Here is an 18,063-nt window from a genome sequence, read left to right on the forward strand (position 1 = left end):
CCTCGGCCCCGCCCCTAAAAGTCCTGCCTCAGACAGCTCGGCCCCTCCCCTCCCTCCTGGCCCTGCCCCACGCGGCTCGGCCCCGCCCCTCCCATCCCTCCTGGCCCCGCCCACGTGGCTAGGCCCCGCCCCCACACCCCTAGCTTGTCCGTGTGGCTTGGCCACGCCCCTCCATCCCTCCTAGCCCTGCCCCTCGCGGCTCGGCACCGCCCTTCTCATTCCTCCTGGCCCCGCCCCACGCGGCTCGGCCCCACCCATCCTTCCTGGCTCCGCCCCGTGCGGCTCCGCCCCGCCCCTCCCATCCTCCTTGGCTCCGCCCTGTGCGGCTCGGCCCCGCCCCACCCATCCTTCCTGGCTCCGCCCCGTGCGGCTCCGCCCCGCCCCTCCCATCCTCCTTGGCTCCGCCCTGTGCGGCTCGGCCCCGCCCCGCGCAGCTCTGCCCCACGCCTCCCATCTCTCCTGACTCCGCCCCACGAGGCCCCGCCCCGCGCGGGCTCTGTCTCCCGCGGCGCGCGCAGGCGCACCGGGGCCTCCACCATGGCGACGGTGCTGTCCCGGGCGCTCAAGCTGCCGGGTAAGCAAGGGTCGCCGCGCGGCGCCTCCCGCCCCGCCGGGCCTGGGCGCCGGCCCACGCCCCACCGGGCCGGGGCGGCGAGGACCCGCGCAGGGGGCGCGGGGCGGGGCGGGACCGGCGGCGGTGGGCCCGGGTGATGGCGGCGGCGCTGTCAGTGACGACGGCCGGGCCGGCGGTGTCATCGCCGGGCCCCGCGGCCGCGGAGCAGCGCCGGGCCGAGCCTGCTCCCCGCTGCCCGGGAACCCGATGGACCCGGCCGGCCCGAGGGCCGAGGTGCTGGGGCGGGAGGGGACGGACCGGCGCCCGTGCCCGATCGATCAGTCAGGGTGACACGATGGACACCGTGTCTGATCAGTCAGGGTGACAGGATCGACACCTGTGCTCAGGGCTGGGTGACAGGATCCACACCTGTGCCCATGATGGGTGACATGCTCCACACCTGCGCTCAGAGCTGGGTGACATGATCCACACCTGTGCTCAGGGCTGGGTGACATGATGGACACCTGCGCTCAGAGCTGGGTGACATGATCCACACCTGTGCCCATGATGGGTGACAGGATCCACACCTGTGCTCAGAGCTGGGTGACATGATGGACACCTGTGCCCGTGATGGGTGACAGGATCCACACCTGTGCTCAGAGCTGGGTGACATGATCCACACCTGTGCCCATGATGGGTGACAGGATCCACACCTGTGCCCGTGATGGGTGACGGGATCAACACCTGTGCCTGTGATGGGTGACATGATCCACACCTGTGTTCAGGGCTGGGCGACATGATCCACACCTGTGCCCATGATGGGTGACATGATCCACACCTGTGCCCATGATGGGTGACAGGATCCACACCTGTGCTCAGGGCTGGGTGACATGATCCACACCTGTGCCGGTGATGGGTGACATGATCCACACCTGTGCCCATGATGGGTGACAGGATCCACACCTGTGCCCATGATGGGTGACAGGATCCACACCTGCGCTCAGAGCTGGGTGACATGATCCACACCTGTGCCGGTGATGGGTGACATGCTGGCCACCTGGGCTTTGGGCAAGTGTGCCCGCTGTGTCCAGGAGGTGGCAGCGCCAGGTTCTCTCTGTCCTTTTATCTTTGTCTGTCTCTCCTCTCTTTTTCCTGTCTGTCTTTGTGTGTGTGTCTGTCTCTGTCTCTGTGTGTCTGTCTCTGTCTCTGTTGTGTGTCTCTCTCTCACCTTCACCTAAAACTTCCCTGGCAGGTTCTCTGCCGCATTCCATGGAGAGCGTATTTCTTCTGCCCAGGTAGATTCTAAACGCTAAGGCTGTGGAAAGATTCGGGGTTCTATCAAAAATCCCCTTTTTTCCAATATCCCCTCATAAGCGTTTGTTTTGCAGATGGCTGTAAAATGGGGAGCAGTGGGGAGGGCTGGCGGGTCTGGCGGAACCTGGCCGGAGCCTGGGGACTGGACACCGCAGGCTGGTGCTGCCTGGCCCTGGGCCGACATGAATTTGAGTTCCTGTTACCAGGCCTCATGGCTCCAGCCAGGTTTCTTTTTCCTCATGGGCTCATTAGAACTTTCAAAGAACATTGATGCTATCTGTCTTCAGAGGTTTGTTTGGAAATGAGGTTAAGAGCTGGAGGTTGCTTTCCTTTGAGAGGAGGAGCAGCATTGGGCCTCCACGGCTGGCCTCCATGGTGGGCCTCCACGGTGGGCCCTCCCCGGCGGGCCTCCACAGCAGGCCTCAGAGTCAGGCAGTAGCTCCTCACAGGGGCCTTGAAATGTCCCTTATGTTTATCTTTCTTTCCTTCCTTCTTTCCTTCCTTCGTTCGTTCGTTCCTTCCTTCCTTCTCCCTCTTTCTCCTTCTTTCTTTTTTCCTTTTAGAACTATTCCTTTCAGCTTTAAGGATGATTTCTCTGAGAATAAAACCACAGGATTTGTGTGTGTGTGTGTGTGTGTGTGTGCGCGCGCGCGCGCTTGCCCGTATGTGCTCGCATGTGCCGGTCCCAGGGCTTGAACTCCGGACCTGTGCATTGTCCTTGACTCTTTTCTCTCAAGGCTGGCTCTCCACCACGTAAGCCACAGCGCCACCATTGGCTTTCAGTGGTTCATCAGAAATTAAGAGCTTTTCAACCATGATCTCAGCCTCTGGAGTAGCCGGGACTACAGGCGTGAGCCGCTGGCGCCTGGCAGGAGACTCAGCCTTTGGGCTGTGACGGAAGGTGAATGTGTTCACCCTGCGTTCTCTTGTGGGCACACAGTGGGCTGCTGTGGAGGGGTTGGCGCGTGGCCTCCTGGCCCGGGATTGTCTTCTCTATCTCTCTTCTCTAGGCCTTTCTCTTTTTTTCTCCCTCCCCCCCTCCCTTTCCCCCTTCTCTCCCTCCCCACCCCCTCTCTTTTGTTCCCCAGTCCTGGGGCTTGAACTCAGGGCCTGGGCGCTGTCCCTGAGCTTCTTTTGCTCCAGCCTGGCGTTCTACCACTTGAGCCACAGCGCCACTTCTGGCTTTTTCTGTGTATGTGGTACTGAGGAATCGAACCCAGGGCTTCGTGCATGCAAGGCGAGCGCTCTACCACTGAGCCACCTTCCCGGCCAGGCCTGTGGCGGGCTGTGGGGTACCTGGGTCACAGAGTGCGGTGAGCTCATCCAGCCCGGTCTCTGCTCCGGCTAGGAGCAGGCCTCCCAGTGTCCTCTGTCATGATAGTGCGATGCTAGAACATTCTCTACCACCCCATTACATGTTTGTTTAGAGCTGAAAAAGAGACAAAGGGATGGCTGGATGAACTTCTGACAAGTTGGCCATTGTGATCTCCATGAACCATGTCATTTCAAGAGTGACAGCTTCAGGATAGGTTCAATCCAGCAGCAGCCTGGTGATGAGACTCAGCTAGCCCGAGCTTGGGGAGCTCGAGCTCAGGAGCCAGGACCCTTTCCTGAGCTGGGGTTGGAAAGAACCCGGCCCTGACCACACTGTGAAGTTAATCAGTAACTCAGGATAACAATAGGGCCTCCTTGAAGCCTGTGGCCCGGCTTATCTCTTAGGTATATATTTTTCTTGAGGCCATTTTAAAGTTTGAAGGTCAAACATGCCTGGGGCTCTTAGAGCTCAGAGTTATTGTTGTGGTTTGTTTTACTACTTGAGTTGAGATTAGGGATTATGATTATATACTGTTTCTCTCTCTCTTTCTCTCTTGCGAGAGCACTCTCTCCCTCTCGCTCTCTTGCTCTCTCGCTCTGGCTCTCTTCCCTTTCCCCTCCCCTTCTCAAAGACATTTAATTTTGTCTTTTTTGTTTTTGTAAGTCCTGGGGCTTGAACTCAGGGCCTGGGCGCTGTCCCTGAGCTCTTTCACTCAAGGCTGGTGCTCTACCACTGGAGCCACAGCTCCACTTCCAGTTTTCTGGTGGTTTATTGGAGATAAGAGTCTCATAGACTTTCCTGCCATGGCTGGCTTTGAACCATGATCCTCAGATCTCAGTCTCCTGAGGAGCTGAGGTGACAGGCGTGAGCCATTAGCACCTGACTCTGATTTTTTTTTTAAAGGATGAAGATGCATTGTGTGTGTGTGTGTGTGTGTGTGTGTGTGTGTGTGTTGTTGGGCTATATCCTGGGGCCTGGGGCACCCCTCCCTGGCCTCCCGCCTTGGGGCTGGCTGTGGACGTCTGCATGTGGGGTGCACCAGTGACCCCTGCCGGCCTTGCAGGCAAGAAGAGCCCGGACCTGGGAGAGTATGACCCGCTCACGCAGGCGGACAGCGACGAGAGCGAGGATGACCTGGTGCTGGCCACCCCACAGAAGAATGGCGGCGTGAAGAACGGCCAGGGCCCCCGGGGAGAGGCCCCAGACTCGGATGTGGAGGGCGTGGGGCCCGCCCCACCCCGTGCCCCCGAGGCTGGCGCCCAGGGCTTCCCGGCCGAGCCCCCCGGGGGCCTGGAGCCCAAGGTGGCTGGCTCGCTGGCTGCCTGCGTGCGCACGGCCGTCTTCCTGCTCACCCTGCTCCTGTCCATGGTGCTGGTGCTGCTGTGCGCTTTCCTCATCCCCTGCCCGCCGCGAGACCTGCACAGCACCTGGATCCGACGCCTGGCTGCCGGTGCAGGTGAGCTCCGGGGCGGGGGGCACAGGTGAGCCCCGAGATGTGCGCCTGGCCATGGGCGCAGGTGAGCACCGAGACGCACGCCTGCCTGCGGGCACAGGTGAGCACCGAGACGCACGCCTGCCTGCGGGCGCAGGTGAGCACCGAGTCGCATGCCTGGCCATGGGCCCAGGTGAGCACCGAGACGCACGCCTGCCTGCGGGCACAGGTGAGCCCCGAGTCGCATGCCTGGCCATGGGCCCAGGTGAGCACCGAGACGCACGCCTGCCTGCGGGCACAGGTGAGCCCCGAGTCGCATGCCTGGCCATGGGCCCAGGTGAGCACCGAGACGCACGCCTGCCTGCGGGCGCAGGTGAGCCCCGAGTCGCATGCCTGGCCATGGGCCCAGGTGAGCACCGAGACGCACGCCTGCCTGCGGGCACAGGTGAGCCCCGAGTCGCATGCCTGGCCATGGGCCCAGGTGAGCACCGAGACGCACGCCTGCCTGCGGGCGCAGGTGAGCCCCGAGTCGCATGCCTGGCCATGGACGCAGGTGAGCACCGAGATGCACGCCTGGCCATGGGCGCAGGTGAGCACCGAGACTCAGACCTGCCCGTGGGTGCAGGTGACCTCAGGGGCACGGGGCACAGATGAGGCCCAAGTCGCACGCCTGGCCATGGGTGCAAGTAAGCCCCAAGACTCACCTGCCCATGGGTGCAGGTGAGCTCAGGGGCCCAGGGCACAGGTGAGCCCCAAGACGCATGTCTGGCCATGGACGCAGGTGAGCTCCAAGACCCACACCTGCCTGTGGGCACAGGTGAGCTCCGGGGCCTGGGGCACAGGTGAGCACCGAGATGCACACCTGGCCATGGGTGCAGGTGAGACCCGAGACGCACGCCTGTCTGTGGGCGCAGGTGAGCCCCGACACACACGCCTGCCCACAGGGCTCAGGTGCCCCAAGTCATACCTGCCCATGAGTGCAGGTGAGCTCTGGGGTGTGGGGCACAGGTGAGCCCCGAGATGGATGCCTGGCCGTGGGCTCAGGTGAGCCCTGAGATGCATGCTGGGTCCCAGGTCTTAGGCAGACGCTGGTGGGACAGGCCGAGTGTGGTGGGACGGTCTTCAGAGGAAGGCAGCTTTGAATCCCCGGGCTGCACCCGTGCCCAGGGCCCTTGGTGGACCCCAGGCCAGACCTCATGTCAGCTCCAAAATAATTCCATCTCACCTTTCTCGCCCAGAGGGGGGTGGCTGGGTGCCGTGACTCAGTCTCCCGGGATGCAGGGTTGTGGTGTTCCATCTCAGCTCACCAAGAAACTTACCAGGCTGTTCCCATACCCCCCAGACCATCTCGGGAAGAAGGGCATCGTGTCTGCCCTTTCCTCCGCTGGGGGACGGCGCTCGGATCCCCGGTTCTCCAATCCTCCCCCTCCTCCCCTTTCCTGAGGCAAATGGAAGTCACAGGTGTGGCTGCAGCTGTGGGTGGACAGGGAATCTTCCAAACATCATCTTATTATGTTTTCTTTTGCTCACACTGGCCTCAAATGACGATCCTCACAATCTCAGCCTCACAACCCTCAGCGAGGGTTACAGGTGTGTGGGACCAACACCCAGCCAGTTTGATTTGATTGATTGATTGATTGATTTCTGTGCCGGTCCTGGGGCTTGAACCCGAGACCTGGGCGCCGTCCCTGAGCTCTTTCACTCAAAGCTGGTGCTCTACCACTTGAGCCACGGCGTCACTTCAACCTTTGGCCCTCCACCCAGGGTCTCCCCGCTCCTCAGGGAACGTGAGGTGGATTCTGGGGAGCATGGTGGGGTGCGCCCCGCCTGTCCTCTGGGTCCTGGGGTGCTGAAGTCTCCCCCCTCCCCCCGCCCCAGCGGCTGCCCGGGGCTCCGCTCAGGCCCTTCTTCCCTTGTGTGCGCTCAGGAGGGGACCTGGCTCCTCTGGACCTGGCCGACGTGAACGGGGACGGCCTGCGGGACGTGCTGCTGGCCCTGGTGAGCCCTGGGAACCGCAGCGCGGGAGGTAAGAGCGGCGCCCAGGCCCCGAGTTCAAGCCCCAGGACTCCCCCTCCATGCATGCGCACATGCACACCCAGCTCTGACAGGGGCCTGAGGCCGGCCTGGGCACCCAGCCCTTGCCCAGCCCCCCTCCCCTCCCCTCCTCCCCCCTCCTCTCCCTCCCCCCTCCTTCCCTGTCTCCTCCTTGGTTTCTTTTTTTTTTTTTTTTTAGTGATTCTGGGATTTGAACTCAGGACTTGCCCCTCTCTCTCTCCCTCCTCCCCGTGTCTCACCCACCATGCCCCTTGTTCCCAGGTGGCCCGGGCTCCGGCCCCAGTGCTCATCTGCTGTGCCTGTCCGGCATGAACGGCAGCACGCTGTGGTCCACGCCCCTCCCGGAGGAGGCCCAGCACGTGGCTTGCGTGGACCTGGAGCCGGGGCGCGGGGCCGAGGCGCTCTGCCTGGTGACGGGATCGCGCCGGGCACTGGGGGCCTACAGGGCCGCGTCAGGTAAGATCAGAGGTTGCTCCCGCCTGTTTGGCCCAAAGATGGCGCCAGGCCGAGTTCTCCGGGCAGGAACAGCCCGGGGCCCCTTGGCTGCAAATCCTGGATGGAAGACAAAGAGCCTGCCCGGGCCTGCATGGCCGGGAAACCTCAGGCCGGGGGGAGGGGGGCCGGGGCCTGTGGCCGCTGCTGGTGGCTTCACATGGCCGAGCCCAGGCTTGCGATCCCAGGGACTGGGAGGCCCAGGGGAGGAGTACGGCGGTTGGAGGCCGGCCTCCACGCTGGGCCTCATCTGAGATGTGACTGAATCTGGGAAGGCCAGGGCTGAGGCTCAGCTCTCTGCAGGGGAACCGGCGCAGGGGCCGAGGGGAGGGGGGGTCCTCAGCCTCCCCCTCCCCCCTTCCCCCCCAACCCCCGCAGGTGAGGCCGTGTGGACGCTCCGCCCTGAGCACCTGGCCAATGGCACCCTGGCAGCGCCCGCGGCGCTCCTGCCGGACCTGGACGGGGACGGCGCCCGGGACCTGCTGCTGCTGGCCGTGGGGGACGCGCAGGTTCGGCCCTCGTGTGTGTGTGTGTGTGGGGGGTCGGCCACTTCCAGGGGCGCTGCCCCTCCACACGCGGCCGGCCCGCCGTCTGCCAGGCCCTGGCCCCGGGTGACTGCCCCACCGCGCTGTGCAGGCCTCTGCACGCCGCCCGGCCTCCGTCCCGGGGCCTCCAGGCCTCCCACCGGCTCCGTCGGCCCACTCGACCTCCTCCTCCCCCCAGCCCGACCTGTGCTTTCTGCTGGTCTCCGGCCGCGCGGGGACCCCCGTGGGGCGCGCCGTGTGCTACGACGGTGTGGGGGTGGGCAACCTCATCGGCCCGCAGCTCTACACCACCGCCAGCGGGGCCGTCTACGTCCTGTTCGGCTTCGGTAAGCGGCCCGGCCGGGCAGGGGGGACGGGACGGGGCGATAGTGTGAGGCCATGGGTAACACTGGCCTCCCTTCCTCAGCCTCCTGACAACCCAGCCTCCCTTCCTCAGTCTCCTGTCTCCTGACCTCCTTTAGCCTCCTGACCTCCCTTCCTCAGCCTCCTGTCTCCCGGCCTCCCTTCCTCGGCCTCCTGTCTCCCAGCCTCCCTTCCTCAGTCTCCTGTCTCCTGACCTCCTTTAGCTTCCTGACCTCCCTTCCTCAGCCTCCTGTCTCCCGGCCTCCCTTCCTCAGCCTCCTGTCTGCTGGCCTCCCTTCCTTAGCCTCCTGTCTCTTGACCTCCCTTCCTCAGCCTCCTGTCCCCCGGCCTCCCTTCCTCAGCCTCCTGTCTGCTGGCCTCCCTTCCTTAGCCTCCTGTCTCTTGACCTCCCTTCCTCAGCCTCCTGTCTCCCAGCCTCCCTTCCTCAGCCTCCTGTCTGCTGGCCTCCCTTCCTTAGCCTCCTGTCTCCTCACCTCCCTTAGCCTCCTGTCTCTTGACCTCCCTTCCTCAGCCTCCTGTCCCCCGGCCTCCCTTCCTCAGCCTCCTGTCTCCCGGCCTCCCTTCCTCAGCCTCCTGTCTCCTGACCTCCCTTCCTCAGCCTCCTGTCTCCCAGCCTCCCTTCCTCAGCCTCCTGTCTCCCGGCCTCCCTTCCTCGGCCTCCTGTCCCCCGGCCTCCCTTCCTCGGCCTCCTGTCCCCCGGCCTCCCTTCCTCAGCCTCCTGTCCCCCGGCCTCCCTTCCTCGGCCTCCTGTCTCCCGGCCTCCCTTCCTCGGCCTCCTGTCCCCCGGCCTCCCTTCCTCGGCCTCCTGTCCCCCGGCCTCCCTTCCTCGGCCTCCTGTCCCCCGGCCTCCCTTCCTCGGCCTCCTGTCCCCCGGCCTCCCTTCCTCGGCCTCCTGTCTCCCGGCCTCCCTTCCTCAGCCTCCTGTCTCCCGGCCTCCCTTCCTCGGCCTCCTGTCTCCCGGCCTCCCTTTCCTCCTGCTGAGTGCTGTTACCTCCCCGTGTGCATTCTGGCGTGGGTCCCGGGAGACCCCCCACCCAGGCCTCGCCGTGTCTTTCTTCCCGTGGCCCTAGGAAACATCCAGGCGGTGGCCCTGCGTGACCTGCTCCTGCAGGCCCAGAGCCCGGGGCCCCTGCCCGCGTCCCTGCAGGCGGCGGAGCCGGCCTGGGAGCGGCGGCGCGCGGGCAACGCGTCGGAGCTCATCCCCGTGCACAGGTATTTCGGCGGTGGCGATGGTGTTAGGCGTCCTGGGCTCAGAGCGGGAGCAGGAGGGGAAATGTGTGTGTGTGTGTGTGTCGTTTTGACATAACCAAGGTCAGTGTTGATGATGATGGTGTGTGTGTGTGTGTGTGTGTGTGTGTGTGTTTTCTTGAGCTGGCCCTGGGGCTTGAACTCGCAGCCGAGGCTCATGGCTGGTGCTCCACCATTTGCACTGCAGTTCCAGCTGTTCTGTGGTTCGTGGGATCTGAGAGCCTCACAGCCACTTTCCTGCCCGGCCTGGATTTGAACCGCCATCCTCAGATCTTTGCCTCCTAAGTCCTCAGAGAGAATAGCGGGCGCCGTGCTCACGCCTGTCATCCCAGCCGCTCAGGAGGCTGAGATCCGAGGATCATGGTTCAAAGCCAGCCCGGGCAGGAAAGTCCGTGAGACTCTGATCTCCAATGAACCAGCAGAAAACCGGATGTGGCGCTGTGGCTCAAGTGGTAGAGCGCCAGCCTGGAGTGAAAGAGCTCAGGGACGGCGCCCAGGCCCCAAGTAAAAAATAAAATGAAATAAAAGGCCCAGGGATGCGTGCGTGTCCGTGGACGCTCGGTCCTCCGTGGGCCTGTGGTCAGGCACGGGCTGCGGATGGCGCATACGCGCGGGCGTCCGGGAAGAACCGCCCACCACAGGCTCTTGTCCAATCAGCGACGGCGTGGAGCAGCTCCAGGTGGTGAAGGCCCTGGACTCCAACGGCAGCGACCTCCTCCTCACCACCAGGCAGGGCCTGGTCCTGCTGGCCGGGCAGAGCCTCGTGCCGCGCTGGATGCTGCGCCTCCCGGGCCTGCGCAGGTCTGTCCACCCCCCCGCCCCCCAAGTCTGCCTGTCCACCTGGGGCTCACACCTGCCATCCCCGCTACTCAGGAGGCTGAGGCCCGAGGATCACAGTTCGAGGCCAGCCTGGGCAGGAAAGTCCCTGAGACTCTGATCTCCAATGAACCACCAGAAAACCAGAAGTGGAGCTGTGGCTCAGGTGGTAGAGCACCAGCCTTGAGTGAAAGAGCTCAGGGACAGCACCCAGGCCCTGAGTTCAAGCCCTCTCCCCCTCCCAAAATACCTAGAACCTAGAACGTTGCCGCTTCTTTTTTTTGGGGGAGGGGTGAAGACCGGCCGTTCCTCGCCTGTCCCCCATCGTCCTGTGCTTTCTGCAGCCAGCCCACGCCCGGCTACTTCACCGACGACCAGACGCTGGACTTTCTCCTGCAGCTCAGCGACGGCACTGGGGTGCGCAAGGTGGGGCCCGGGGCGCGCACGCGCGGGTGGGGAGGAAGGAGGCCTTGTCCCCCGGGCCTCGGGGTCCGGCTGGACGCGCACAGACCACTGCTGACAGCTTGCCACAGACGCGTCCTGGGTGAATCTCCTTGCTATGTTCCTTCTAGAACCTTCTGCGTGGTTGGACAAGGAGAAGTCTCACCTGAAACCGGGCAGGGTTGGGCTGGGGGAGGGGGTGTGCGTGGGTAAACACACCAGCTCAGTGCACGCATCTGCCCTGGTGCCGCTGTGCGTGCGTGGCCAGTTCAAGGGCTGACTCTGTGTCTGATCTCCAAGGCTGCCATGATCCTGGGCGGTTCCCCCCCACCCCCGGGCGTGTCTCTGAGCAGCCCCCTCCCCGTAGAACGAGGTGTACATGCGGGTGTCACACCCCACACGCTCCACTTGTAAAGTTCCCAGACACTGCCAGATGCTGGTGGCTCACGCCTGTCATCCCAGCGACTCAGGAGGCTGAGATTCTAGAGGATCGTGGTTTGAGGCCAGCCCGGGCAGGAAAGTCCCTGAGACTCTGATCTCCCATGAACCACTAGAAAACTGGAAGTGGAGCTGTGGCTCAAGTGATAGAGCACCAGCCTTGAGTGAAAGAGCTCAGGAGACAGTGCCCAGGCCATGAGTTCAAGTCCCACGACTGACAACCCCTCCCAACCCCCCCAAAAAAACCCCAACAAAGTTCTCAGATGCTTCTGGAAGACCCAGAGCTGGGGAGATTTGGATGGCGGTTTCAGGCAGGGGCTTCAGCTGCCCTCAATGCCAGGCCAGAGCTCGGCCCGGGATTACAGGCAGGGCCTCCTTTTCCCTTCCAGCTGTGCGAGGAAAGCTCTGTCCCCTGGGGCTGGCCACGGGCGAGGCCACAGCTGCCCGGTCAGACCAGATTCCCCAGATAATTACAATAACAGAGAGATGAGTCAGGCATGGGAGGCCAGGCAGGGCGCACCGAGCCTGGGTGTGTGTGTGTGTGTGTGTGTGTGCGTGCCGGTCCTGGGGCTTGAACTCAGGGCCTGGGCACTGTCTCTGAGGTCTTTCACTCAAGGCTGGCGCTCTACCACTTGAAGTGCAGCGCCATTTCCTGTTTTCTGGTGGTTCCTTGGAGATCAGAGTCTCAGGAACTTTCTTGCCCTGGCTGGCTTTGAACTGTGGTCTCAGATCTCAGCCTCCTGAGTATTTCAGCCTCCTGAGTAGCTGGGATGACAGGCGCGAGCCACCGGAGCCGGGCCACTTCCGACTTTTTGTCTGTTCACTGGAGATGAGAGCCTCACAGACTTCCCCGCCTGGCCCGGGCCTCTAACCACCATCCTCAGATCTCAGCCTCCCGAGTAGCTGGGACGGCAGGCGTGCGCTGGGGCGCGGGGCTGCGTGTGAGCTGGTGGGCTGGCCTCTGTCCTGCACTGGCCACGCCCCGTCTTGTCCTCTGCAGATGCTGGTGGTGGACGGTCAGTCTGGCTCTGTCTCCTGGAACCACAGCGCCCCCTGCCGCATGGCGGAGACGCCCACCGCCGCTGCCCTGACCGCCGAGCTGAAGTCCGTCTTCCTCTTCTGGGCAGAGGCACCGGCCGCGCCTTCTCCCACCTCCGTGAGTGGCGGGGGCTGGGGGGTGGGGGGCGTGCCCTCTGTGGGGACCAGAGGAGGCCGGGGTTCCAGCCTGGGGCCTCCCTCTGCTGCCCCGCTCTGGTAGTTAGTCACCTAAGATCTGTGTGTGTGTGTGTGTGTGTGTGTGTGTGTGTGTGCGCGCGCGCACGTGTGCATGCGTGCTGATCTGGGGCTTGAACTCCGGGCTGGAGGGAGAGCGGGTGCGTGGGAGCCCGGGGTCCACGGGAAGCTCAGCCCCGCTCCTCCCTGTGTCTGTGCGTAGGGTGTGGGCCCCGGGGCGGAGGTCCCCCGGCCCCACCACCTGTACCTGCTGCACCCCGCCTTCCCCGCCCTCCTCCTGGACCTGGCCAACACCACGGACACCGTGACGGCCGCCGCCGGTGAGTCATGGCCCAGGGCGCGGGGGTGCGGGGGCTTCCCTGTCCACCCTGGGGCCTACATCCCGCAGAACCCCGCGAACCCACACCCTGGGGCCCACACCCTGCAGACCCACACCCCGCGGACCTGCGCCCCGCACCCCAGGGCCCACACCCGCAGACCTGCACCCCACAGACCCACACCCTGGGGCCCGCACCCCACAGACCCGCACCCCGCGGACTCACACCCTGGGGCCCGCACCCCGCAGACCTGTATCCCGCACCCTGGGGCCCTCACCCCACAGACCCGCACCCGCAGACCTGCGCCCCGCACCCCAGGGCCTGCACCCGCAGACCTGCACCCCACGGACCCACACCCCGCGGACCCACACCCTGGGGCCCGCACCCCACAGACCCGCACCCTGGGCTCTTACCCCACAGACCCACACCCCGGGGCCCTCACCCCGCAGACCTGCACCCTGGGGCCCCCACCCCACAGACCTGTACCCCGGGGCCCTCACCCTGCAGACCCACACCCCGCAGATGCCCCTGGCCCCCCCTCCTGCCAGGTGCCCCTCAAGTGCTTGGGCAGCCTCTTGGGTGAATGCAAGAGTGGATGAGTGGCCGGCCCGCCCCTCTCCTGTGTGAATGAATTAATGAACCGGCAAATGAATGCATGAGATGGATGACTAAGTGTGACCAGCCCCGCCCCTCTCCTGTGTGAATGAATGAATGGGTAAATGAATGAATGGGATGGATGGTTGAGGTGTGGCTGGCTCCGCCCCTCTCCTGTGTGAATGAATGAATGAATGAATGGGTGAACCAGTGAGCCAGGAGGCAGCATCCCCCTCTCATGCCGGCGGCCTCTCCCAGTGGGCGTCAACGACGTGTGGAAGGACGCCTTCTATGTGACCAGGGCTGCAGAGCTGCGCCCCGACGGCCGCCCGCGGGCCCTGGCGGTCAGCAAGCTGAGCCTGCGCTGGGCGCTCATGGAGGGCAGGGTGCTGCCGCTGCGTGACACCGCGCCCGGCACCGGCCGCGGGGAGCTGCGGAGGTTCCTGTCCCGCATCAAGTTTGTGGATTCTCCCCGGCAGGTGAGCCGCTCCCGAGAGGAGGTGCCGTGGCCCATCTGGGATGTGGGGTTCTTGTGGTCCAGGCTGCATTTGTGGGCTCAGGCCCCTGTGGTCAGCTCAGGCCATGCCTGTGAGCTCCAGGCCCAGGCTCAGACCCAGACCCAGGCCCAGACCTAGGCCCAGGCCCAGGCCCAGGCCCAGACCTAGGCCCAGGCCCAGGCCCAGACCCAGACCCAGACCCAGACCTAGGCCCAGGCTCAGACCCAGACCCAGGCCCAGGCCCAGACCCAGACCCAGACCCAGACCTCGGCCCAGGCTCAGGCCCAGACCCAGACCTAGGCCCAGGCTCAGGCCCAGACCTAGGCCCAGGCTCAGGCCCAGGCCCAGACCTACTCCCAGGCTCAGGCTCAGACCCAGGCTCAGGCCCAGGCCTAGACCCAGGCTCAGGCCTAGCTCAGGCCCAGACCCAGACCCATACCTAGGCCCAGGCTCAGGCCCAGACCCAGACCCAGACTCAGGCTCAGGTTTAGGCCCAGGCCCAGACCCAGGCCCAGGCTCAGGCCCAGACCCAGACCTAGGCCCAGGCTCAGGCCCAGGCCCAGACCTAGGCTCAGGCTCAAGCCCAGACCCAGGCCCAGACCCAGACCCAGACTCAGGCTCAGGTTTAGGCCCAGGCCCGGGCTTAGGCCCAGGCCCAGGCCCAGGCCCAGACCCAGACCCAGACCTAGGCCCAGGCTCAGGCCCAGACCCAGACCTACTCCCAGGCTCAGGCTCAGACCCAGGCTCAGGCCCAGACCCAGACCTAGGCCCAGGCTCAGGCTCAGGCTCAGGCCCAGACCCAGGCCCAGACCCAGACCCAGACTCAGGCTCAGGTTTAGGCCCAGGCCTGGGCTTAGGCCCAGGCCCAGGCCCAGACCCAGACCCAGGCCTAGGCCCAGGCTCAGGCTCAGACCCAGACCTACTCCCAGGCTCAGGCTCAGACCCAGACCCAGGCTCAGGCCCAGACCCAGACCTAGGCCCAGGCTCAGGCTCAGGCTCAGGCCCAGGCCCAGGCCCAGGCTCAGGCCCAGACTTAGGCTCAGGCTCAGGCTCAGGCTCAGGCTCAGGCCCAGGCCCAGGCTCAGGCCCAGACGCAGGCTCAGGACCAGGCTCAGGCCCAGACCCAGGCCTAGATTCAGGCTCAGGCCACGCCTGTGGGCTGCATGCTCAGGATCAGCCCAGGCTCAGGCTCAGGCTGGGCCATGGGCTCCACTCCTAGGTCTTACTGCAGCAGGCACTGAGCCCTGGGCCAGTCATGATGGCCACCAGCCCCACCCCGGGGTGATGGGGGCTCGTGGCTGAGTGGAGGCCCTGCTGGTGTTTTCTGGGTGGGGGTTAGTGACATGGTTTGTGCCCATCCTGGGGCCTGAACTCTGGGCCTGGGCGCTGTCCCTCAGCTCTTCAGCTCAAGGCTAGCGCTCTACCACTTGAGCCACAGCGCCACTTCCGGCTTTTTTCGTTTTGTTTATGTGGTGCTGAGGAATGGAACCCAGGGCCTCAGGCATGCAAGGCAAGCGCTCTACCACTGAACCACCTTCCCAGCCCTTCCATGGACTTTTCAGGCCAGGCTGGCTTTGAACCAAGATCCTCACATCTCAGCCTCCCATGTAGCTTGGGATGGCAGGCGTGAGCACCGATGCCCAGCTCTAGCACAGTCCCTGCGCCTTCCGTCCTGAGCTGCACATGGGCCTTGGTGGTGGTGGGGGGCTGCCCCTGCTCCCTGGGATGGAATGGAAGGAAAGGACAGGAGACGGGTGGCACTGGCTTGGGGTGTCCTCTGTGACTCTGGGGTTCTCTCCGTGGGGGTGGGAAGGAAGTCACACGCGTGTGCTTTTCCTGCAGGTCTAGCCAGATGGGCTGCAGTGGAGAGCCGAGCGGGTGGCCCCTGCTGGCATGAACACTGCTCTGGGAGCCCGGGCCTGTTCATCGCCCGGTCGGTGCACTCCAGCCCTGACCGGCTCCTTCCCGCGCGAGCCCCCAGGAACTTTGTGGACAGACTTGAGAAATGTGAATCTTACGGGGTTTTTATTTTATTTTATTTTCGATGTCTAATTTATAAGCTCTCCTGGGGATCTGGGGGGGGCTGGGACTCTGGGTACCTGCTCTGTGTGGTGCACGGCTCCGCAGGTGTGGCGGGGCGTCCTGCTCTGGGGACCACTTGAGAATTACCTCCGGCGTAGTCATACAGCAGCTTCTAGAAGCTTCCGGTGGCCAGCCTCCCACCCTGAGGGTCGCCACCGGTCGCCACCCCGTGTCCTTTCTCACCCGCAGTGTGGGGACAGTATGGGGGTGGGGACACACAGACCCCCTGGCTTTCCATCTGTCTGTCCAGCATCCTGCCTGTGGCCCTGCTCCCCGTGGCTGGCCCTGCCCGGCCCGGGGGCCCGAGGGCACGCCTGCCACACGCGTGTACAGCCCAGGCCCCCAGCACCCTGGCATGCCGTCCTTGTCAGCTCATTGGAAGGTGGGGTTCCCCCTCCACCCCCCAGCCTGGGGCCTGGTCCTGCTGCGCCCGTCCTCTGCCTCTCTGGTCCCCTTCCTCCCCTCCCCTTGTCTTCTATTCAGGGATGTGTTTCTAGGTGTTTCCTTCCACCACTTGAGTCCTGTGTGCAATCATTTTTGCTCTGTACTTCTTTCTCACAGGGCCTTTGTGCTCTGAGAAAGCTCTTATGTACATTTTTTTTCTGTGTGTTGTTTTGTGTGTGTGTTGGTCCTGGGGCTTGAACTCAGGGTCTGGGCGCTGTCCCTTTTCACTCAAGGCTAGCGCTCTACCACCTGAGCCACAGCACCACTGCTGGCTTTTTAGTGACTAATTGGAGATAAGCATCTCGAGGGCCTTCCTGCCCATGCTGACTTGGAACCTTGATCCTCCGAGCTCAGCCTCCTGAGTAGCTGGGATGACAGGTGTGAGGCACGGCGCCCGGCTCAACGCTAACGATGAATCTTTCTGGAATGATCTCTAGATGTTTCCTCTGTTAAGCTCAAGTCCCCCAAAGTTCTAGGCCGTGGTGTGTGGGGTAGAAAATCCCGTGATGGCTGATGGGAAACGCTTGTGAGATCAGGCAGAGGCTGGCACCTTGTCCCTAAGACAGCTTTCAACCCTGTAGACCTCACGTGTGGAAGTCAGAACCCCCCTCTCCCCCGCCAGAGAGCAGAGAAGATTCCAGACCCACTCCTAGGGGTCTGAGTGAACTTGTTTGTGCCTTTGGCTTGGATGCTGTCTAGTGTAGACTCTTCCCAGGACTAATCTGTGGGGGACCAAACCCCCCAAAGCGGTGGCCCCCCGTGGTGTTGGGCGTCCCGGGCAGCCGGCCGTGCGGTTCCGGAAGCCCGTGTGTCCACGCAGCGTGACTCTCAGAGGCAGCTTGAAGTGCACTGTCATGAATTCTGTTAGGAAGTTATTCCCCCTACTGGAGGTTTAAATCTGTCCAGACCACAAAAGTGATCTCTACTTTTTTTTTTTTTTGCCAGTCCTGGGGCTTGAACTCAGGGCCTGGGCGCTGTCCCTGAGCTGCTTTGTTTTTGCTCAAGGCTGGTGCTCTACCACTTGAGCCACAGCGCCACTTCCAGCTTTTTCCTCTGTGTGTGGTACATGAGGAATCGAACCTGGGGCTTCATGCATGCTAGGCCAAGCACTCTACCGCTGAGCCCCTGCCCAGCCCTCTAGCTCCTTCTGCAAGCCAGTGTAGAACACGTCAGCGACGGCTGGAGCTTGGACACACTGTCCTTTCCCAGGGCAAGTTAGTTCTGCCTGCAGTCCCAGCTCCGGGCTGCCAGCGAAGAACCACTGCTTACAAACAAGGCCTCCTCCCGGTCTCTCCCTCCCCTCACCCCCCCCAGCCACCCCTCCCCAATGTGAATGGCCCTCCCTCTCCCCCCCCCCCCCCGCCTCTCCTCATGGGAGTGAGCGCTCAACTGTGAACTGGAACCACAAAAATAAATGCTTCGAGCTGCAAGTGCAGGGCCGTGCTGGTCTTCCTGAGCGTTGGGGGTGTCGGGGGCCTGGCCCCGTGGGCAGCACCTGGCCCCCTTCCCCAGGGGCTCCCAGACTAGGGAGCCCTTATTGGTCCCTCTTACTGGTACCTGCCCTGTGGGATGTGGTGTGTGTGTGAGAGCTGGGGGGGGGTCTGCCACGTTCTTGGGTCTGCCACAGAGCAATCGGTCCATTTGTTGGGGTCACCCCTGTTCTCCCCATTTCTCAAGGCATCACTGGGTTCTTTGTTTTTGTTTCTGTCGGTCCTGGGGCTTGAACTCAGGGCCTGGGCACCCATCCGTCCCTGAGCTCTTTCACTCAAGGCTGGCGTTCTACCACTTGAGTCACAGCTCCACTTCCGGTTTTCTGGTGGTTCATGAAGAGTGTTCACAGGCTTTCCTGCCTGGGCTGGCCTTGAGCCAGGATCCTCAGATCTC

At 63.6% G+C, this 18,063-nt stretch overlaps 1 protein-coding gene across 1 annotated transcript; it reads left to right on the top strand.

Moving 5' to 3' along the window:
- The first annotated feature begins 500 nt into the window (after positions 1–500).
- LOC138805075 (protein FAM234B-like) lies at positions 501–17,614 on the top strand. The gene is made up of 13 exons (XM_069989651.1): positions 501–574; positions 4,246–4,638; positions 6,542–6,640; positions 6,931–7,125; positions 7,540–7,670; positions 7,885–8,032; positions 9,140–9,281; positions 9,975–10,118; positions 10,478–10,559; positions 12,013–12,168; positions 12,448–12,565; positions 13,415–13,635; positions 15,496–17,614. Exons 1-13 carry the CDS (start codon positions 538–540, stop codon positions 15,499–15,501), a joined length of 1,872 nt encoding a protein of 623 aa, XP_069845752.1. The 5' UTR covers positions 501–537; the 3' UTR covers positions 15,502–17,614.
- Positions 17,615–18,063: the final 449 nt, after the last annotated feature.

Source organism: Dipodomys merriami, unplaced genomic scaffold (genome assembly GCF_024711535.1).
Source record: "Dipodomys merriami isolate MVZ:Mamm:240054 unplaced genomic scaffold, mDipMer1.0.p SCAF_384, whole genome shotgun sequence".
NCBI lineage: Eukaryota > Metazoa > Chordata > Mammalia > Rodentia > Heteromyidae > Dipodomys > Dipodomys merriami.

Bases quoted from the DNA above. Each gene is read 5' to 3' on its own strand.
- LOC138805075 (XM_069989651.1), top strand. From the start codon at position 538: ATGGCGACGGTGCTGTCCCGGGCGCTCAAGCTGCCGG. The intron at 7,126-7,539 runs GTAAGATCAGAG...CAACCCCCGCAG, and splicing joins GGCCTACAGGGCCGCGTCAG to GTGAGGCCGTGTGGACGCTC. The intron at 7,671-7,884 runs GTTCGGCCCTCG...TCCTCCCCCCAG, and splicing joins TGGCCGTGGGGGACGCGCAG to CCCGACCTGTGCTTTCTGCT.